The 23907-nt window shown below is 44.0% G+C and overlaps 1 protein-coding gene across 2 annotated transcripts in view; it reads left to right on the top strand.

The window, feature by feature from the left end:
* LOC134607867 (chloride channel protein C-like) overlaps nt 1-23907 on the top strand; it is a 188389-nt gene that overhangs the window by 5698 nt on the left and 158784 nt on the right. The window contains exons 2-3 of one of the 2 annotated variants that reach the window (XM_063450440.1): nt 4291-4342; nt 18334-18414. In XM_063450440.1, the coding sequence (XP_063306510.1) occupies nt 4291-4342; nt 18334-18414 (133 nt within the window). The remainder of the gene's footprint in view (nt 1-4290; nt 4343-18333; nt 18415-23907) is intronic. The other variant, XM_063450441.1, reaches the window with a different exon arrangement.

Raw genomic sequence — 23907 nt, 5'->3', positions numbered from 1 at the left:
AATTTGGTAAACCTTTTCTAAAGCTCCACCCCTGGGCCCCTTCCAAACACCACCCATGTCCTCTCCAATTCCACCACATAACATGCCTCTTGGCACACTCACAGTTACATACAATCACACACATACACCAGATGTGTGCAATTTGTTTTGTTCCATATCTAATTTTGTCTGAATTTATCCAGTGAGTCAGCAGGGAAATTAAACGACCCCCCCAACTAGCCCTATGCCCCCAGATTTCTATCAGAGAGCTTGTGGTCTACAGCTCAGACGGGTGCAGATCATTTTACTTGTTCCCTGTTTATCCTGGACCGGAAAGAGCGCTTACACATACAGCTACCGCCACACACATCACTCCCCTACATACAACACAGAGCTGCAACATTTATAGCGATCCTTTACTGGAACAACACATAATGTCACCACACACAACCTTTTAACCCCTTAAGGACCAAACTTCTGGAATAAAAGGGAATCATGACATGTCACACATGTCATGTGTCCTTAAGGGGTTAAAGGAATACTCCAAGCACCCAGCAAAACTCAGGTAACTTGTCTTAAAGGGTTTGATTACTTAACCTGGAAAGGTGCCAGGGCACAGGGCATGAGACTGTAGTGATTATGGTACTTGGAATGTTTCTTTCATAAATATTCACCTTACTTAAAATAAACAAATAGTATAGGGAAAGTATTCTCGAGAGCACACCTTAACCCCTTAAGGACCGGACTGTTTTTGCGATGTTGTACATTTGCGACCAGGCATCTTTTTGACACTTTTGTGGTGTTTGTGTTTAGCTGTAATTTTCCGCTCTCTCATTTACTGTTCCCATACAAATTATATATTGTTTTTTTCAGGAGGGGCTTTCTTTACATACCATTATTTATATAATCTCATGTAATTTAATTTAAAAAAAATGAAAAAATATGATGAAAAATTGAAAAAAATACACGTTTTTTGAATTTTATGTGAAAAATCTTTTACTCATCTACAAAAGCGAATGAAAAAAACTGCTAAATAGATTCAAAATGTTGTCCTGAGTTCAAAAATACCCAGTGTTTACATGCTTTTTGCTATTTTTTTGCATGTTATAGGGCTATAAGTACAAGTAGGATATTGCGGTTTCAAAACATACATTTTTAAAATGTATCAATAGTGACATTGTAACACTATTATCTGTCATAAATTGCTAAATAACACCCCACATGTACATATTTTTTTAAAAGTAGACAACCCAGGGTATTCAATATGGGGTATGTCCAGACTTTTTTAGTAGCCACTTAGTCGCAAACACTGGCCAAAGTTAGCGTTCATATTTGTTTGTGTGTGAAAAAAGTAAAAAACTAAATTGAACGCTAATTTTGACCAGTGTTTGTGACTAAGTGGTTACTAAAAAAGACTGGACGTACCCCATTTGCAATACCTTGGGTTGTCTTCTTTTGCAAATGGTATGCCATCATGGGGGTAATTCTCATTCCTGAGCTACCATACGCTCTCAAAGGCAACGTAACCAACCTGGCCATTTTCAATGTAAAAATATTTGACCCATATATTTGACCCTGTAACTTTCAAAAACGCTATAAAACCTGTACATAGGGGGTCCTGTTCTACTCAGGAGACTTTGCTGAACACAAATATTAGTGTTTCAAAACTGGAAAATGTATCACAACAATTATATCATCAGTAAAAGTGCTGTTTGTGTGTGAAAAATGCAAAAAAAAAAAGTCACTTTCACTGACAATATCATCGCTGTGATATGTTTTACTGTTTTGAATCACTAATATTTGTGTTCAGCGAAGTCTCCCAAGTAAAACAGTACCCCCCATGTACAGGTTTTAGGGTGTCGTAGAACGTTACAGGGTAAAATACAGTGATAGCAAATTAAATTATCTGGACTTTCGGCCTGGGTTGGCAGGCAGGTCCCTTAAATTGCAATCAATAAAATAACGTAATTATGTAAAAATATTACATATATACGCATGTAGAATTTAAATATATATGCATATTTATATATTTGAAGTCTACGTGTACATTTATATAATTATTTATGTAATTTTGTATATGGACATATGAATAGTTTGCATTCTTTTTATTTATTTATATATACATAAATATATATACAATTTCATTATAAGTGTATTTTGATATAAATATATATATATTAATATCAAAATACAGTTAGAATAAAATTTCGTATAGATATATAATTTTTTTTAATTTTTATTATTATTTTAAATTTTTTAAATTTTATTTAAATTATTTATTATTCATATTTTATAATAATATATATATATATACAATATATATATAGTTATTATATATATTATATATATACACGTGTGTAAATGAATTATAAGTGTATTTTTATATTAATATATGTACATATTAATATAAAAATACACTTAGCATGACATTATATATATGATATATAGACATATATTATATAGGTATAATATATGTCTATAAATCATATATATACACATATATAATAATATATATTTTTTTATTAACTTTCACTTTAAATTTTTTTTTGATTTTACAGTTGCAGGGAGACTGCCTGTCAGCACAGACAGTCCCCCTGCAGGCAGAGACTAGGACACCTATTGTGACCATGTGGTCGCCCTGTTGGGCGATCACATGGTCACAGGGGTCCTAAACCGCCATGGGGAGACTGTCTGGGCTGCAGGCAGTCTCCCCACACCGGGAGCACCGCCGATCGCCGCCGATCGGGTAAGTACATTGGACGGTTAGGACGGTTCAGGACCGTCACCGGTCGGCAACGCAAAAATGCCGATGACGGTCCTGAACCGTCCTCCGTCCTTAAGGGGTTAAAGGAGCACTATAGTCAACATATAAAGGCAAGAAAGACAGGTCCCCAAGCGTTTTTTCTTGCTTTTCATATTAGTTTCCTATTAAAAAAATAATAATTTGAGTCTTTTTTCTCATATAAACTTACCTCCGTTCCAGCGCCGAACTCCTTAGCAGGCCACGCCAAAATTATGAAATAGCATAAGCGTCGTCGCTCTGTGTTGCGCATGCACGGCTTCGTGCTGCACCAAACGCGTTCTTCATGAATGAATGAATATGAATGAACTGAGCGCCCTACCGCGCATGGGCTGTTTATGCCCGCCCCCCTCCTACCGCAACCCTCCTCAGCCCAAAATTTGTGTGTTTACATAGAAACACTATATATTGAGATTGCTATATATAGTGTTTGTATAAAAACACACAACTTTTAAATAAATATTGTAAACACACACTCTATCTATCTTTTTCTATCTATCTATTTCTATCTATTGCTATCTATCTATTTCTTTCTATCTATCTCGGTCTATTTCTGCCTGTCTGTCTCTCTCACTCACTCTCACTTTCTCACACATTTTAAAAATAAGTTTACTTACTGTTTGAAGTCAGTCGATCCTCCTGCTCGGTCTCCTGCCTTCTGCCTGTCAGCCCGAGCCAACGCTGTGTGCAGGAGATCCTTATCTCCCACACCGACGGCTTTGATTGCTGACAGGCTCCGAGTTACTACAGAACACAGGAGGCACGTTCACAGTGCCTCCTGTGTCCTGAATGCACGTTTGATGTCTTCAGCTAAGCGTGAAGACGTCAAACGTGAGTCCTGCGCATCAGGCAGGATTTAACTCGGAAGTCCCTCTGGTGGCCATCTGAGAGACTGCCACTGGAGGTGTTCCTAGGTTCTAATGTAAACACTGTATTTTCTCTGAAAATATAGTGTTTACATGAAAAGGCCTGCAGGGAGCTATTGTACTCACCTGAACAACCCCATTAAGCTGAAGCTGTCCCTTTAATGAAACTATCTTTTAATTCATAAAAGAATCCTGGCTTCTTACCATCATTTAAAAAAAATACTTGTTTCTCTCTGCATGTTTCTTCTGCTTGCAACCATTGCATTACAACTTAGCTTATGGCCAAGCCAGTTCTTCTATGAGAACACTCCAATTAAGGCTCTCTCTACAGAGAATGACTGCTGACCTGGTACCTTTTGCTATAGATTTCTATACATGTGAAATTACTTTTTTATTCTCGAATTTATGACAAATACATTATTTAAAGGTTTAAGTAAGTCCTGAAAATGTAATTTTGTTCTGGTAACTTTTAAACTGTTGAGCTGTAAACTGTCTTACACTATCTGCCTCAATCACCAATGTTTTATGCACATTTTCATATGATATTCTATTACTTATGTTCCCATCTGTTCTGGAAAATTTGATTGAATTATTCATGCTTTTGATACCCAACATAGATGTTTTTATTTATTTTCTTCTGTTCAGTGTGCTGGAATTCAGAATACAGACGTATTGAGAGATCTGACTCAATCATACAGTAAGTACAATCCAGAAAGAAAACCCATTTCATACATAAGTCCATTGTGTTACAGATATGGTTCTAGTAAAGTGGTAAAATAGTGATGGTGATTCACTGGTACTTATAAAGGTTCATTTTAGTGAACTGCAATCAAATCATATCAAATGAATAAGATCAATTATATGAATTTATCAGTTGCCTAAATTAACAATATGCCAGCTAGCGTATCTCTGTCACATTAAATATACACTGCAATCCATCCTAACTACCAATCTTGTTAGTTCTGCCGTGAAATCATTACAAACGTCTTTAAACTCTTAAGTACCTAATGTTATGTTTCCAGTCTTTATAATCTGATCCATATCGAATGTATGCCAGAATAGAATGGCCTTTCTATTTCATTTTGTGAACTCAGACAAGCTTTGCTTTTGTTACTGTGTTTATGACTTGGTTAATACACTTCGGAATAGGATATTTATACAAAAGTATATCATGATGTCATAGACATCATTGGTCCTTGAGATCATAAGCTCAGGAAAACAACAAGCAGCCTCAGATCAAGCAGATAAACAAATAAAATATTATGTATTATTAAGTATAATGGAATTCTTGTCTGAAAACGAAATCATATTGTGTTCTATTGTGTTGAGTTGATGGGTGACTGTATTTCAGTACTTGGAAGTTTATCTGATCAAATCTGTTCCAAACTTAATTGTTAGGGTACTTGTTATCTCATGTCAGGCTAAGACTCAGCTTGGGTATCTCCTCCTGAAGGAGAGGGACCTTCCTTAGTCTCCTCCCTCTCTCCACAGTGGTTCCGACTCCGCCCATTTTTATGACGCGGTGCTTGTGTGCCGACATCATGACGTCGATGATGTCACGGCTCTCCAAAAGGTTCTAAATCAAACGTTTTGGAGGCATGGCTATCTAATTAAAGAGCCACACTATTAAAAGGGCTCATAAGCATCTACTCATTGCCCTGTTGTGGTTCAAATATATTTTGTTCCCTATTGTGTGTTTTCTGGTTTGTGATATTTGGTATTTTGTATTCGGCTCTGGTTTGACTATTCTGTAATTTCCTTCCCTGTGACTCGGCTTGTACTTTATCGGTTACTCTGTTTTCTGGCTTCCTTTACCTCAGCTCGTCCCTGACTATTCTATGTCCTTGCTAACGTTAGTCCGGCGACTCTGTATTTGCTAACGTTAGTCCGGCCACTCTAAGGTCAGTTATAAGTTTTCTTATTTGCACACTGCATATTGGATCCCTGTGTAATTCCTGACATTAATGTAATTGTTCTCGTGAGTATAGAATGTCCCTGCAGGCATTTTCATGTAAACACTGCCTTTTCATAGAAAATGTAGTGCTTACATTGTTGCACAGGGACACTTTCAATAGCAGTCATTTAGATTTCCACTAGAGGTGCTTCCTGGGGCAGTGTTCCACATTGTGCAGTACTGATGTTCAGCGTCTCCACGCTCTGCATGGAGACGCTGGACTTTCCCCATAGAGATGCACTGATTCAATGCATTTCTATTAGGAGATGCTGACTGGCCAGTGCTGCCTTTGACACCGCCCCCTCCCACCTTGCATACTTGCCTTCTTAGCTGAAATCAGCACTGGCAGAATAAAGGTAAGTTTTATTATCTTTAAGGGAAGCAAGGGTGGGCGGTCAACCTAAATAGTGTTTTTAACACTACAGAGTCATGAATACACTTTTGTGTTCCTGACCCTATCAAAGTACATGGCATTTGCAGTTCAACATTAGATAGGAAACCATTTCTTTCCTTGTCATGACATGCGCATAGTTGTCTTTTTGGCATATCCAGCTACCAATGCAAGGTAGCAAGGAATCACTGATGTCCCCTGACGCGCGCGTTTCGCCCACAACTCGATGAGTTGTGGACGAAACGCGCGCGTCAGGGGACATCGGTGATTCCTTGCTACCTTGCATTGTGGGCTTTAGATAGTATGTGCCCACATTACCCTCCGAATCCCATTTATTGTTACTGTTAGTACAGGGTGATTTATGAGCGGTGGTTTAACTTTCCCTTAGACTCTCTGAACAGTGGTGACGAATTGCTAACCGTCATCCTAGATACTTGCTATTTTTTGCACATAGGGCATTACTATCAAGCCCACCGTGTATCTACTAATCAGACCCCTTTCAGTACTCTTACTTATCAGCTAATTGACCTTTTTGGCGATACTTTTAGTGATTTTTTTGATTTTGATTATGTCAGTGTTTGTTACGTTCACTGTGTAACTATACATGATAGCTCTATACTACAGCAGACCACAATTGCAACATTGATTTGTTGCAGGTTTGTGTCATCAGAGGTACACTGAAAACATTTGAACAGGTCCTCTGCTTTGGCTACATAAATTGTTACTTATATGTATTACAGTGTATTAGAACGTTAGTACAACGCTGCATCACTATATTTTACTTGTTTCACACACAGAGTTAATATATTACTACTCCGATTATATCTTTTCTTTGCTTCATGCACAGAGTTAATATATTACTCTAGTACTCAATTGCAGTGGCTATAACCTTGCTACTGTATACAATTCTGGTTTGTACATAGGTTTATACATTATTTTTTGCATGTACATAGTGTTTATAGTTATATATACTTTTTTAAACCTACTTAATAAAAGTTACATTTTATTTCACTTAGGGCACTCAATTGTAAAGAGAATAAGAAACGTGACCATTGTGAGACAACCCCCCCCCCCCCCAGCCAAACACCCCCAACCCTTTTATCAAAGCAGACATACGAATGAAATCGTATCGATTCCCATCGTCCTATCTGTTTGACTAGATCCTCCCCAAGCCCTAGGCAAGGTAGCCTAGTTGCAGCCCCTCAGTTGCAGCCCCAATCCAGAAGTAGTGGGTCCCAAACTGCAAGGAGTCCATCCCAAAACTCAGTAAACCCAATCGAAATACTTGAATGAACTGAAAGCGTGACAGAGAAGATCCGTTCTCGTGAACCAAAAGCAATATGATAACCCTGGGCTCTCCCACAGCCAGAGCACTCGTGTTTGAACTTACACATGGCCCCACACTGTCCCTCGTTGTAAAGCCAACAGAATCCTTTCTTCTGGATGGCCGACGAGGAAGAAGCTGATCCTGCGCCGCCCCTCCCCCGCAAAGGGAGCGGACTTTTGCGCCATCCTCAATTTTAGCCATACCTGAATTGGCCGCCAAGCGTTGCCTAAATTGCTCATCATACTTCCACCATGCTAATCCTCCATACGTATGATAAGCCTCCAAAGAAGTAGCAAAAGAACTGGGAACAATGATTTGGGAATTTTTCACCCACAAATTCCCCATGACAAACCTTGATTTCCTGCTTAAGGTGACACCCTAAAGGAATGGCGAACGATACGTGCACATTTTACACACCAACAAATGGTTCCGCTCTCTCCCTCCCCCCGTAGAGTCGACGAGAAGCGCGCCCGCATTTCTGCAGTTTACAGCTGGGTGCCTGGCACCCCCTAACTCTTTTTTGTGCTTCCTTCCTTCCTCTCTTTCTTGCTACTGCCCTCTGCAGGATCCCATACTCTCCTAAACTTTGCTCCCTTAACTTCCCCCTCACTCCAAATGTGTAATAAAGATTTGAAACTATCCAATAAACCTCCCGGGTTTGGTGTAAATGGTGGAACATCCACTGGTGTTCTTTGTTCCACTTCCTGGCACCTTTCGAGCACCGCATGCGATGGATCAAGATCCCTGAAAAAAGAAGTCTAATTCTAGTTTGCTCTGTCCTACCACCGGTTTCTGCCCTGCACGCGCTGCCATGATCTAAATGGTCACCATTAGTACGCAATTGTTTGCTGGGGCTCCTACTAGCTGACCTGGAAGCACTATGGCAACACAGGCTACACCTAGCTGAAGTGTTCGATCGCCTATCGCTGCTATGTCTATCGCCTACATGCCTCCCCTTGCTGCGCTGCATACAGGGGACTCTCCGCCTCTGCGTTGTCCCTGCTCACCCTCTGACATGCTGTCCACAGATGTGTGGAAGGGGCAGCCGGCCTGCTTGAAAGCAGGTAGATGTGAGTTTGGCGCCTGAGAGCAGCCCCTGAGGCCCTCCCGCTGAGGACCAGTCACCCTGGTACTCTGATCCCCTGACTGGCCGGCCTGGTGCTGCCTAGCCTACCTGACCCCTGACAGGGCCGCAATAGTAGCTGTAGCCTTCCCCCCGCTTAGATCCAGCTTGATCTGAGTTTGAGCTGCGCTGTTGTCTACTTTTTTCTCCATTACCCGTAATAATTTGTTTCCATGTGAATTGCTTAGGGGACCCCTGTCCGTAGCAGGGGTTATGGGTGCATTATGAGAACCCCCTCTTCCTCCTGATCTGGTCCTCGAGCGGCGTGGGCCGCTTTCCTCCTGCAACTCCGGTCGCTTCTCTGCCTGCCTCCGTTCCCTGATCTTTAGCCTCTGCTCCTAGGCTCCTTCTCCTTCGCCGGAATGGCACTGGGACTAAGGTGTTCCGGTTGCCTGGGCCTCCTCATTGGACGGCCTGCTGGTGGAGATAAAGGGCCAGACGGTGATCCCGTCATCCCGAGTCTGTCTTGGGTTAAAACCGGTGCTGCGCTGCTCACCACCGCTCGAACACTCACCAGGAAGATCTCCAGGGGATCCATCTAAAAGACAAAAGAGGAAACACCGACCAAACAGAACTGCAGATACGGCAGGCTGATTAGAAAAGGGGGCAATCTCTAAGATCCCTATTTTTTTTTTTTCCAATGTATTTTATTTTTCGTTTGACAGAAATAAGAATAACATGAAAAACCACATTGATGAAGGGGGTACAGAAAAGAAAAAGGGAGGGGGAAGGAGAGGACAGCGGCATATATCACATCTGCTTTGAAGTCACAACAGTTGTATACATAGACGGTTTCATCCAGTTTGTACAGAGTGTAAAAAATTGGTACAGTTGACAGATTAACAAATTAGTTACTAAGCATATAACAAATCAGTTCAGGAATCCCTGATAGCGATGTGTGAGATGGCCTATACGCATCTTGTCCTAATTGGGTAGTGGGGGGAAGAGGGAGGGAGGCAGCAGTGCGTGCTAACCTGTGACCGCTATACTTCCTACGTTGCGCTAGATATTCACTGGCCCTATATTTAGTATTATTTGTCGTTTGGCTGTTGGGCAATTTTTTTTTTTCCTCATTTACATGTTTCTCCATGCCGGTATTCCACCCATCTGTGCCAGCGTGTCATGTGTTTGGTTTGATTACTGGTCAGAGGACTATCCATGCATTCGTACGTGTAGGTGGAATCTAGTCTACTTAGGATCTCTGACAGGGTAGGCGTCTGTGTGGACTTCCACTTATGGGCTATAGCAGTCTTAGTTGCCAACAAGCAGTGGATCATCAAATAGAGTTCGTCTGCAGGGAGGGTGTTCGGGAGGATGTGTAACAAAAAGCTTTTCAGGCGTCATAGGCTCCCCGATCCCTAAGTGATTGCGTAGGAATGACGCCACATCATACCATCTTTGGGCAAGTCCAGAATATATGGTAAAGGGTACCCACCTGGTTCTGACACCTCCAACACATGTTATCTGACCCTGGGTAGATGTGAGCTAGTTTGGAGGGAACCAAATACCAGCGCATAGTCAATTTGCAATATGATTCCCAATGGGTGAGGCTACGGGAGGCCTGTTTAGTTTTCTTGTGGGCATGGTACCATGTGTCTATCGGGAAACAGTTCCCTATATCTACTTCCCAATTTGTCATGTATGAAGGTTTTACTTGTATGTTTTGGAATAACAGTGCATGATAACACATAGATAGTGCTTTAACCTTCGGTAGTTTCCCCATACATTTTTGGATAAACGGCGGCAGGAGGGCTGGCTGCTCAAGCTGGAGTCCGCACTCTAGTGTTATATTCCTAATCTAAGATCCCTATTAACCCCCCCATCTGCTTCCTATGCCTGCCTCTAGCTCTGTCAAGGCCCATTCTACCTACTATGCTGTTCCATGGGCTGCCATTTGGTTTACAGATCAAGTGAGAAAAAGTAGCCAATAGAGAGAAAACAGGAGTAATAAATCTGTATTTATCAATTTTATATTTATTAAATATGTAATATATACATATGGATTTTTTTTTTTACTGCACCTCTCCCCCCTTCCCCTTCTGTTCATGTCTCATGTGATCTGTGATTAAAATCAACATGTAGTGACTGTCCACTAGCTTATAATCTTTTTTTCCCCATCCATTTACTCGTATTTTCCTGCCATGCGCCAACATGCTTGGCCATTGCATATTTTATTTGGTTCATGATTTGACTACATTTCGGTTTAGAGTTTGGGAATTCGGGTGATCACTCAACTGATTGTAGTGGAGAAGAAAAAGAGCCTCCAAGTCTACAGAGTACAGATTTCCTGATCATCGATTCTCAACTCACGATGAATAAACTATACAATGAATGTGAACTGGGACTCACATTCATTTTGTTTCTTTTTTTCCTGGTGTTATACAGAGTTGCCTGTACCCCTTCCATTCATAATTACCCACCCCTTCCATTCATAATTCTCCCCCTCTACCCCTTTCATTCATAACTCTCGCCCCTACCCATTTCATTCATAATTCTCCCCACACTCTACCCCTTCCATTCATAATTCTCCCCCCTCTACCCCTTCCATTCATAATCCCCCCTTACCCCTTCTATTCATAATTCCCACCACCTCTACCCCTTCCATTCATAATTCCCACTCCCTCTACCCCTTCTATTCATAATTCCCACCCCTCTACCCCTTCCATTCATAATCCTTCCCATTCTACCCCTTCCATTCATAATTCTCCCCGTCTACCCCTTCCATTCATAATTCTCCCCCCTCTACCCTTTCCATTCATAATTCTCCCCCCTACCCTTTCTATTCATAATTCCCACCCCCTCTACCCCTTCCATTCCTAATCCCCCTCTATGTGTAACTGCAATCATTTAACAAAGCAATATTGTCAACGTCCAGTATCCTAAAAGCGGATCATAAAAATATAAGGTAAAGAATAACTAAATAGTTACTCAGACAACCATTCCTGTTACTTCCTGGTTTTGTTAGCTCAGTGGAGCTAAGCTCAAGAGGCGGCAATTCCCCAGAGCATCTGCCTTGCAACGACTTCTTATTGAGCTTCATTGATGTCTGTAATTGGACAAAAGGGGAGGGCTTGCAAAGGCTACAGACAAGAAATCAGCAGTTTTTGCAAGCTATTTTTAGGTATACCGCCAATGAAAGCACACGCACATTAAATTCTGTGTTGTTTTGGGGGTATATCTACTAAACAGTGATTATAAATGTAAATTAAATTATAAATTGTAAATAAATTATAAATGTATTGTGGTAGTGGGGTGTCTACAGGGAGTGCAGAATTAATAGGCAAATGAGTATTTTGACCACATCATCCTCTTTATGCATGTTGTCTTACTCCAAGCTGTATAGGATCGAAAGCCTACTACCAATTAAGCATATTAGGTGATGTGCATCTCTGTAATGAGAAGGGGTGTGGTCTAATGACATCAACACCCTATATCAGGTGTGCATAATTATTAGGCAACTTCTTTTCCTTTGGCAAAATGGGTCAAAAGAAGGACTTGACAGGCTCAGAAAAGTCAAAAATAGTGAGATATCTTGCAGAGGGATGCAGCACTCTTAAAATTGCAAAGCTTCTGAAGCGTGATCATCGAACAATCAAGCGTTTCATTCAAAATAGTCAACAGGGTCGCAAGAAGCATGTGGAGAAACCAAGGCGCAAAATAACTGCCCATGAACTGAGAAAAGTCAAGCGTGCAGCTGCCAAGATGCCACTTGCCACCAGTTTGGCCATATTTCAGAGCTGCAACATCACTGGAGTGCCCAAAAGCACAAGGTGTGCAATACTCAGAGACATGGCCAAGGTAAGAAAGGCTGAAAGACGACCACCACTGAACAAGACACACAAGCTGAAACGTCAAGACTGGGCCAAGAAATATCTCAAGACTGATTTTTCTAAGGTTTTATGGACTGATGAAATGAGAGTGAGTCTTGATGGGCCAGATGGATGGATTGGTAAAGGGCAGAGAGCTCCAGTCCGACTCAGACGCCAGCAAGGTGGAGGTGGAGTACTGGTTTGGGCTGGTATCATCTAAGATGAGCTTGTGGGGCCTTTTCGGGTTGAGGATGGAGTCAAGCTCAACTCCCAGTCCTACTGCCAGTATCTGGAAGACACCTTCTTCAAGCAGTGGTACAGGAAGAAGTCTGCATCCTTCAAGAAAAACATGATTTTCATGCAGGACAATGCTCCATCACACGCGTCCAAGTACTCCACAGCGTGGCTGGCAAGAAAGGGTATAAAAGAAGAAAATCTAATGACATGGCCTCCTTGTTCACTTGATCTGAACCCCATTGAGAACCTGTGGTCCATCATCAAATGTGAGATTTACAAGGAGGGAAAACAGTACACCTCTCTGAACAGTGTCTGGGAGGCTGTGGTTGCTGCTGCACGCAATGTTGATGGTGAACAGATCAAAACACTGACAGAATCCATGGATGGCAGGCTTTTGAGTGTCCTTGCAAAGAAAGGTGGCTATATTGGTCACTGATTTGTTTTTGTTATGTTTTTGAATGTCAGAAATGTATATTTGTGAATGTTGAGATGTTATATTGGTTTCACTGGTAAAAATAAATAATTGAAATGGGTATATATTAGTTTTTTGTTAAGTTGCCTAATAATTATGCACAGTAATAGTCACCTGCACACACAGATATCCCCCTAAAATAGCTATAACTAAAAACAAACTAAAAACTACTTCCAAAAATATTCAGCTTTGATATTAATGAGTTTTTTGGGTTCATTGAGAACATGGTTGTTGTTCAATAATAAAATGAATCCTCAAAAATACAACTTGCCTAATAATTCTGCACTCCCTGTATTTAAAGCAGTGGGAACGTACAATTGCAATTGCAGAACTCAGCCAGATGTATGCTTGTCATAGGTAAGAACTAAATCCATTATTTCTCTATGAACATGAAGTCTTTCAAGTATAGGACATTTCATGGCAGGGGTTTTAACACCATTTAGGATGGCATGGAGTGTGCTGCATTTTTTTTATTGTGAGCAAGGTTAAATCCCTGTTCACACCAGGGAGTCCCCTGTATCAATCAACACCTGGGGCACTGCTCTGATAGCTGAGGCCATTTTGAGATCATATAGCTCTTTAAATGGGCATATAAATAGAGGGTTTTCTAAGGGTTTGAGAAGTGGTACGGTTAGGCTTTTGTTAGGGTTAGTGTTATAATAGGGTTAGATATAGGGCTAGGGTTAATGTGTGAGTAGTGTTTGGGGTTAGGTAATGGTTAAATCTGGATTTGGGTAATGCTGTTTTAGGGATAGAGACAGTGTATAAGGTTGTTATTAGAGGTAAGGTCAGGGTAGGTATATGGTTAGATATGGTTAGTGTGAGCATAGAGTAAGTAATATGATTGGTATTGCGTTAGGGGACGGTTGGTATAGGGTTAGCGTTAAAGGACCACTATAGGCACCCAGACCACACCAGGTCCATCCAGGTTTAAACTGCTATGTGTATAAATGGGTTAACCCAGCCTCTAGTGGCTGTCTCATTAACTACCAAGAAATTATTTAGATCCTAAGCACATTAGGCATTTAAAGGACCACTATAGTGCCAGGAAAACATACTAGTTTTCCTGGCACTATAGGGTCTCTAGGTCCCCTGCACCCTCTGGGTCCCCCTCCCGCAGGGCTCTAGGGGGTGGAAGGGGTTAAATCTTACCTGTTTTCCCCCGCCGGGCTCCCTCGCGCGCGCATTTAGCCAGTCCATAGGAAAGCATTCTCAATGCTTATCACAGTGAGAAGCGCGGAAGCGCCTCTAGCGGCTGTCAATGAGACAGCCACTAGAAGCTGGATTAACCCATAGGTAAACATAGCAGTTTCTCTGAAACTGCTATGTTTACAGCAAAAAGGGTTAAACCTAGATGGACCTGGCACCCACACCACTTCATTAAGATGAAGTGGTCTGGGTGCCTATAGTGGTCCTTTAACAATCAGGACTGATACATTCATTTATTTTGAGTTCTTTTTTTACATTCTTTTTTTTTTTGCACTGCAGAGATAAACATGCTTGTAATGTTGTAATGACAAATCAGCCAGACTAAACATGACAATAAAAACTATCTACACTTTTTTTTTTAGTAATTGTATAACAAGCAAAATAGACAACTTGTTGAGGAGCATATGAAGCTAATGCATAGTAGATTGTAACGACAGTTGTGTGTCGAGAACAGAAACAGATAAAGAGGCAGTGGTGTATCCTGGTTTTGTGCTGCCCTAGGCAGGACAAAACTCAGGCGGCACTCCTCCCCCCGCGCCACCCCCACCCAACCTTTCCCCCCGCCCCGCATTCTAAATACACACACACACATTCACTGACAGATACGCATACACTAGCTAACAGAAATACACACTCGCTAACAGAAACACACACACACTGACACTCACACTCAGTAACAGACAAACACACTCACTAACAGACACACACTAACAGACACAAACTAGCAGACACACACACTCACTAACATACACACACACACACAGGCAAACACACACTAACACACACACACTAACACACACACACACTAACAGACACAGACACACACACACTAACAGACACACACACTAACAGATACACACACTAACAGACACGGACACACACTAACAGACACAGACACACACACTAACAGACACACACACTAACAGACACACACGCTAACAGACACACACACTAACAGACACAAACACTAACAGACACAAACACAGACACACTAACAGACACAGACAGAAACACTAACAGACACACACACTGACACACGCACACACTAACAGACACACACACTAACAGACACAGACACACACTCGCCCACCCACATTAACACATTTTTTTAAAATTTATTTTTAAGACATTTTTTTAAATTTATTTTTAAGACATTTTTTTATTTATTTATTTTTAAGAAATTTTTTTTTTTATTTAACACCCCCCCAGCCTCCTTACCTTTGGGAATGCTGGGGAGGGGTGGTCTCTTCCTCCCTGGTGGTCCAGTGGCTGCTGGGCGATCGGGCGGCACTGCCTGGCGGGCGGCCGGCCGGCGAGGGAGCACTTCCCCTGAGCTGTCTGCTCAGCTCCCTCGCCAGCCGCAGAGTGAGGCTGGGAGCCGGAATATGACGTCATATTCCGGCTCCGGCTCCCAGCCTCACTCTGCGGCTGGCGAGGGAGCTGAGCAGACAGCTCAGGGGAAGTGCTCCCTCGCCGGCCGGCCGCCCGCCCGCCAGGCAGCGCCGCCCGATCGCCCAGCAGCACGCCGGCATGTCTGTTAGCCGCAAGGCTAACAAGACATTTGCCTTGGGCATTTGGGGGCGGCTTTTTTTGCTGCCCCCTGGAAAATGCCGCCCAAGGCAAATGCCTTGTTTGCCTCGCGGCTAATACGCCCCTGTAAAGAGGACATGTTTAAATTCACAAGATCTCTCTAATGAACACGTAACTAGGGACTACACCATATGTTAAAACAATCTAAAGCCTTTCAGGTGCTTATGTGTCAGTTAGTAGTGAAATTAAAATAAAATACAAGAAATAGACGTGTGAAGATATATAACAAAGAAAAAGGATAAAGTCACTAGAGCCCCATGTGACAGGCAACATAAACTTATAGGGAAGTCGCTAAAGGACTGCTGGTCACAGCTAAGGGCAATGTAATGCCTGTAAATAACCTAGACCTTTCTAATGGCCCTTCAGCCTACTCCAACCACTGGTTTGTCTGGGCATAGTAAAAACAAAGGTCCAGTAAAGAAACATGCTTAAAAACATAGGCTGCTCCACCAGCCCCCACGTTGTTACATAAGCCCGCATCCAGTGCCCAAGGATCCGGCTCTTCTGTGAGCCAGCTTATATTCCCAAGATGAACCTACCTGGCATCTCCCATGTCAGTGCTTGACCCTCCTGAGTGTTGTGCAGTGATGTGAAGATGCATTCTTCAAGGTTTGAGGCCTAGGCAAGTGGCTGTGGTGATCGGACTGAACTACCGGGTGGAGAGATGCTGAATGCCCTTCACCATCTGCTGTGGTTGGGTAGCCAAAACAGCCATACGCTGTACCATCCATGGCCCAGAAATGGTTACAGATGTCTTCAAATGCTTTCACAAACAAGGCAGTCTGCAGGCCAAGCATCGTGATCGGGGTTGGATGGGCCTCTTCAACGGCCATTTTGTAATCTGAGGATAGGAAACGCAGTGCATGATTAGTTACGCTTCCACCTCCAATGGTTATCCCCCACCAGTGCAAAGGGGGGAGAAAAAGAACCTTCAGGATGATCCATTAAGGAGCCACTATGGTGTCAGCCGTCCACCTCACCCATCGCTTAAGCAGGCTGCAAGCTCCGGTTTCTCAAATCTCCCACCAGAGTTTCACAAGTTCTGAAAGTTCTTTGTCGGCAACAGCAGTCAATGAATGTCAGCTTTTAGGCACCAAAAGAGTGAACTATCTGCTTGCAGGAGCTAGTTGTACATGCGGCCAGTCGGCATGGTGATCCGGCCCTGCCCTCTATTTGGGTTCTTTTTATTTAGCTTCACTGGATGTGTAGAAATGATTACAAGCAAAAATGTGAAAAAATGCATTTTGTCTCTACCTAATGATGTGTTATGTATACATGTAAGATATTAAAAGAAAGCCCATTAGGCATAATATGCATGGGGCTCTTACAGAGAAACCTATAAAATTACTGTGGAACAGACTAATTTCAGCAAATTCTATATTTTATTTTGGTTGAGGAGTTGGACAATTGTCTCCTTTCTTAATGAGTTACGCTGTGATAGTGATTTTTCAAATGGTTTCTGATTTATAGAACATTTGCTAGCTAATAATACTTGTAATTGTGCCTGTGGTGGTGCGGCAGTGAGAGTTCGAGCTGTATAGTTATAACCTTATGGACCTACTCTCTAAGCACTAAATTAAATTTGCTTTGGCCATAACATTTTGCACAATAGAATTCCTTGGAGAATTACTGTCTACCAACGGATCCCCTAGTTTTTATCAAGGTATCTGGATTAAATTAATTAGAATTGTATATATATGGCAATGGAGAGAGACATTTGACCACTTATACTAGCTAACCAAATGGCTACTGAATGATAATGGAAACAGTTCAAATAACAAACATTTAAATTTAATAAGAGCAAAATGGCTAACTTTTGGTTGAAACAGCGGAATCTGGGCTATTAGGTGCTGATTGGTGCTTAGAGAAGAGGTCTCTTGGTACAGATACTAAACCCAGTGTTAAAGGGACACTATAGTCACCAGAACACCTACAGCTTGTTGTATTTGTTCTGGTGAATAGAATCATTTCCTTCAGGTTTTTTGCAGTAAACTGTTTTTTTTTTTCAGAGATAAGGCAGTGTTTACATTACAGCCTAGGGATACTTCCACTGGCCACTCCTCAAATGGCTGCTAGAGCTGCTTCCTGGGGCAGTGCGCCATTCAGTGTCTCCACCCTCTGCATGGAGACACTAAACTTTCCTCATAGAGATGCACTGATCAATGGATCTCTATGCGTAGATGCTGATTGGCCAGGGCTGTGTTTGGCTTGCACTGGCTCTGCCCCTGATCTGCCTACTTGGCAGTCTCAGCCAATCCAAAGCTTTCCTATTATTGCAATAAAGTTAAACTGTTACTATATTTAGGAAGGCAAAGGGGTCCATGGGAGCTAGACAGTGTTTTTAACACTATAGGGCTAGGGATACATGTTTGTGCTCCTGACCTTATAGTGTTAACAAGTTGAAAGGTAAAAAATATGATTGATGGGTCTCTCTGGATTTTATAATATCAGATTGTTTTATAGATCAATCACAAAACCTAGTAATTAGAAAGAGAGTTTTACAACATTACAGTTCATATAATCTGAAGAAAACACAAATTATAAACAAAAGTTAACCTGCAACTATCATTACACAGGCTCAGAAAATGTGCAAGAGAAGTCGCTGATTTCAGTGATGACGAAAGCAGACCTTTAATCTCTTGGAAGGACCATCCAATGTAAATATAGTGAGATGTTGAAGACATTTTATTGTGAGTTATTGTAAAAGTACAATCCAAAAATGAACAGTAACTGTATTATTGTGTTGCAATAAGTGAAGCCACCATTTTGTGAGAGCTAAACAACCCATAGTAAGACAACTGCATGCAACAAATATATCTGCATAGAAAGTTATTTATATGGTCTCCTCTAACTCTGTGGGGAACATACAGTTGCAAGAAAAGGTTTGTGAACCCTTTGGAATTACAAGGATTTCTGCATTGGTTTCTTATAAAATGCATTATGAGCCTTATCTGAGTCAAATCTCTAATGAGAGAGGGGCATTTTTCTAAATCCCTTCATACTTATTAAGGGTTTACAAAAACACCCCTCTCTGTTTCATTAGAGACTTTTTTTTTTATCTTTACCTGAAGTTGAAGGAAGCAAGGTGAATTGTTCGTGAAGGGCTCACCTTAGAGGCTTGCCATGATGTGGCATGTGACCTTACACCCAATGGCCACTCGAGTGTAACAAGAAACCTCCAGTTTTTAAAAATTGCATAGGGATTTGAGCAGTGGCGGATCCAGAGCCTGATCTCGGGAGGGGCACTTGTAGATTTTTTAAATAAATAATCCAGACACAATAACCACTACAGCTCAGTGTAAGAACTGTTTGACAACTTACCTGAGGTCCTCTGGGAAATGGGGCTGTAGCAGGGCAGAGGAGCAGTGGTATGCGTGAGTGGTGCAATGTGTGAGGGGTGCAGTGTGTGTGTGTGTGAGGGGGACAGTGTATTAGCAGTGTGTGTGTGAAGGTTGCAGTGTGTACGTGAGGGCGGCAGTATATGTCAGGGGTGCAGTGCGTGTGTGGGTCAGTATGTGTGGGGCAATGTATGTATGTGGGGGCAATGTGTGTGTATGTGGGGCAGTGTATGTGTATATGGGGGCAATGTGTTTATGGGGGGCAGGGGCAATGTGTATGTATGGGGGGCAGGGGCAATGTGTGTTTATGGGGGCAGAGGCAATGTGTGTGTGTATGGGGGGCAGGGGCAATGTGTGTGTGTATGGGGGGCAGGGGCAATGTGTGTGTATATGGGGGGCAGGGGCAATGTGTATTTATGGGGGGCAGGGGCAATGTGTGTGTATGGGGGGCAGGGGCAATGTGTGTGTGTGTGTGTGTGTATGGGGGCAGGGGCAATGTGTGTGTATATGGGGAGCAGGGGCAATGTGTGTGTATATGGGGATCAGGGGCAATGTGTGTGTGTATGGGGGGCAGGGGCAAAGTGTGTGTGTATGGGGGCAGGGGCAATGTGTGTGTGTATGGGGGGTAGGGGCAATGTGTGTGTAGGGGGGCAGGGGCAATGTGTGTGTGTATGGGGGGCAGGGCCAATGTGTGTGTATGGGGGCAGGGGCAATGTGTGTGTGTATGGGGGGCAGGGGCAATGTGTGTGTGTATGGGGGCAGGGGCAATGTGTGTGTGTATGGGGGCAGGGGCAATGTGTGTGTGTATGGGGGGTAGGGGCAATGTGTGTGTAGGGGGGCAGGGGCAATGTGTGTGTGTATGGGGGCAGGGGCAATGTGTGTGTGTATGGGGGGTAGGGGCAATGTGTGTGTAGGGGGGCAGGGGCAATGTGTGTGTGTATGGGGGGCAAGCCAATGTGTGTGTATGGGGGCAGGGGCAATGTGTGTGTGTATGGGGGGCAGGGGCAATGTGTGTGTGTATGGGGGGCAGGGGCAATGTGTGTGTATGGGGGCAGGGGCAATGTGTGTGTATGGGGGGCAGGGGCAATGTGTGTGTGTATGGGGTGCAGGGGCAATGTGTGTGTGTATGGGGGCAGGGGCAAAGTGTGTGTGTATGGGGGGCAGGGGCAATGTGTGTGTGTATGGGGGCAGGGGCAATGTGTGTGTAGGGGGTGCAGGGGCAATGTGTGTGTGTATGGGGGGCAGGGGCAATGTGTGTGTGTATGGGGGCAGGGGCAAAGTGTGTGTGTATGGGGGGCAGGGGCAATGTGTGTGTGTATGGGGGCAGGGGCAATGTGTGTGTAGGGGGTGCAGGGGCAATGTGTGTGTGTATGGGGGGCAGGGGCAATGTGTGTGTATGGGGGGCAGGGGCAATGTGTGTGTGTATGGGGGCAGGGGCAATGTGTGTGTGTATGGGGGCAGGGGCAATGTGTGTGTATGGGGGGCAGGGGCAATGTGTGTGTATGGGGGGCAGGGGCAATGTGTGTGTATGGGGGGCAGGGGCAATGTGTGTGTGTATGGGGTGCAGGGGCAATGTGTGTGTGTATGGGGGCAGGGGCAAAGTGTGTGTGTATGGGGGGCAGGGGCAATGTGTGTGTGTATGGGGGGCAGGGGAAATGTGTGTGTGTATGGGGGGGCAGGGGCAATGTGTGTGTGTATGGGGGGCAGGGGCAATGTGTGTGTATGGGGGGCAGGGGCAATGTGTGTGTATGGGGGGCAGGGGCAATGTGTGTGTATGGGGTGCAGGGGCAATGTGTGTGTGTATGGGGTGCAGGGGCAATGTGTGTGTGTATGGGGGGCAGGGGCAATGTGTGTGTGTATGGGGGCAGGGGCAATGTGTGTGTAGGGGGGCAGGGGCAATGTGTGTGTGTATGGGGGGCAGGGGCAATGTGTGTGTGTATGGGGGGCAGGGGCAATGTGTGTGTGTATGGGGGACAGGGGCAATGTGTGTGTGTATGGGGGGCAGGGGCAATGTGTGTGTATGGGGGGCAGGGGCAATGTGTGTGTGTATGGGGGGCAGGGGCAATGTGTGTGTATGGGGGGCAGGGGCAATGTGTGTGTATGGGGGGCAGGGGCAATGTGTGTGTATGGGGGGCAGGGGCAATGTGTGTGTATGGGGGGCAGTGGCAATGTGTGTGTGTATGGGGTGCAGGGGCAATGTGTGTGTGTATGGGGGCAGGGGCAAAGTGTGTGTGTATGGGGGGCAGGGGCAATGTGTGTGTGTGTATGGGGGGCAGAGGCAATGTGTGTGTGTATGAGGGGCAGGGGCAATGTGTGTGTGTATGGGGGGCAGGGGCAATGTGTGTGTATGGGGGCAGGGACAATGATTGTGTATGGGGGCAGGGGCAATGTGTGTGTATGGGGTGCAGGGGCAATGTGTGTGTGTATGGGGTGCAGGGGCAATGTGTGTGTGTATGGGGGCAGGGGCAATGTGTGTGTGTATGGGGTGCAGGGGCAATGTGTGTGTGTATGGGGGGCAGGGGCAATGTGTGTGTGTATGGGGGGCAGGGGCAATGTGTGTGTGTATGGGGGGCAGGGGCAATGTGTGTGTGTATGGGGGGCAGGGGCAATGTGTGTGTATGATAAGAAGGATGGGGGGGATTTTTTTTTTTTTAAATACATGTTTTTTTTTAAATGTAATTAAAATAAATATTTTACTGGGAGGAGGGGGGACATATTTCGTTCCCTGGTGGTCCAGTGGGGTTCATTGGTGGTTCCAGTGGTAGGAGTGAACGCTAGCCCGCGCTCCAGGGCTAGAGTTCACTCTCGTGAGATTTGGAGCGTTGCCGTGGGTAACCGCGGCAACGCTCCAAATCTCGCGAGAGGAGGACCCGGAGGAGCTGCTGGTAACAGCTCCCGGGTCCTCTCTCCCTCCCCTGCCGGTCGGCTGTCAGTAATGTGCCTGCGGACCAGGGAGGGAGATCACTGATCTCCCTCCCCTGTCTGCAGGCACATTGCAGGGCTGGCACTTGGACAATGTCAGCCCTGCATTAGCCGGCAGGGGAGAATCTCGGGGGGGGGGGGGCAATTGCCCCGTTGCCCCCCCCTGGATCCGCCACTGGATTTGAGATAGTGCCAAAGTAACTCTTTTTGTCGGTAATTATTAAAGAAATACTACAGTATAGACACCCAGACTACTTCCTCTCAATGCTCAATGTCCTCCCCCATTTTAACCTTGCTATTCTGCAGGAAAGGCAATGATTTAATTGCAGAGTAAATCTGCCTCTGGTGGCTGTCAGTATGAGGCGCTCTAGTGAAATAGAAGAGTAAAGCTCTGCTATTTATTTTAATAAGATGGTCACATGGAGACCATCTGGTTGGCACAGCACAGCATTATGCCATGCATGTGCACTCGCCTGGTACTGGTATAGCAAGGGAAAAAAGATAAATAAACTACACTTTTTAACCCTGGCAGCCCTGGCCCAGTTTCCTGAATCTTGACTACGGCACTATAGCATTAGGGATACATATTTGTATTCCTAACGCTATAGTTTTCTTTAACCCCTTAAGGACACATGACGTGTCTGACACGTCATGATTCCCTTTTATCCCAGAAGTTTGGTCCTTAAGGGGTTAAAGGGATATTATAGTGCCAGGAAAACAAAGCTGTTTTCCTTGCACTATAGGTTACTATAGTGTACCCCTCCCTCGGCCCCTCCCTCTCTCCCACCAGGGCCAGACTGGGAGAAAAATTCAGCCCAGGCATTTTTTTATCACAGCGGCCCACTAAGAAGGGGGCAGGGCAGAGAGGGTGTGTTTTGTCATCACTAATGACAAACACGCTCCCTCTAAAAGTGAGCATGTTGGTTCAATGCTCTTCCAGGGCAGACCATGCGCAGAACTCTGCTAAAGAGCTCTAGCATGAGAAAAAAAGCCCTGTATTTGTTCTGCACAGTTCAAGCAAATTTAATAACATGCTTGCACTGTGTTTCCTTGCAACTTGTCTCTGGTGTCTCTATAAATGGATACCAGGAGACAAAAGGAAAGAGTATTGTGCATGTGTTTGGAACCTGCTTGTGGGATTGCGTGTGTGTAGAGTGAGCTGATTGTGGTGTGGTTTTGTGTAATAAGGTCGGTTTTAGTCGTGTTGTGTTTCTGGTGTAATGTAATGCATATGTGGCTAGGGGCTGTAGAGAATGTGTGTATAGGGGATGTAGTAAGTGTGTGCATACAGGCTATAGTGTGTGTGTGTGTGTGTGTGTGTGTATATAGGTGATGTAGTGTTTGTAGGGATTGTAGAGAGTGTGTGTTTAGGGGTGTATTATGTGTTTGTTTACAATGAATCTAGTGTGTTTATAAGGGATCCAGAGTGTGTATTTTAAGAATGTAGTGTGTGTGTGTGTATACAGGAGTCTAGTGTGTGTTTGAAGGACCCAAAATGTGTAGGAGATCTAGTGAGTGTGTGTATATAACGGATTCAGAGTGTATAAAGGGATCTAGTGTGTGTATATGATCCAGAGTTGGGTAAGGGATCTATTGTGTGTCTGGAACGTAATGTGTTTAGGAGTGCAGTATGTGCGTGAGGGGTGCTGTTGTGTGTGTATATATATATATATAATATAAATATGTTCGGAAGTATTGTGTGTGTGTGTTTGGTGCAGTTTGTATGTGTGGGGGGACCGGCAGTCGCACAGAATCACTGGTGGTCCAGTGGTAAGTGAACTCTAGCCTGCGGGCTAGAGTTCACTCTCGCGAGATCCAGTCGTTGCCATGGCAACGCACCGGATCTCGCGAGAGGAACCCGGCGGAGCTGCAAGATTGAGCTCCGCGGGT

This window comes from Pelobates fuscus, chromosome 4, assembly GCF_036172605.1.
Source record: "Pelobates fuscus isolate aPelFus1 chromosome 4, aPelFus1.pri, whole genome shotgun sequence".
In the NCBI taxonomy this organism is placed as follows: domain Eukaryota; kingdom Metazoa; phylum Chordata; class Amphibia; order Anura; family Pelobatidae; genus Pelobates; species Pelobates fuscus.
Note: the sequence above shows the minus strand (reverse complement) of the source record. Positions and strands in the feature narration are given on the sequence as shown.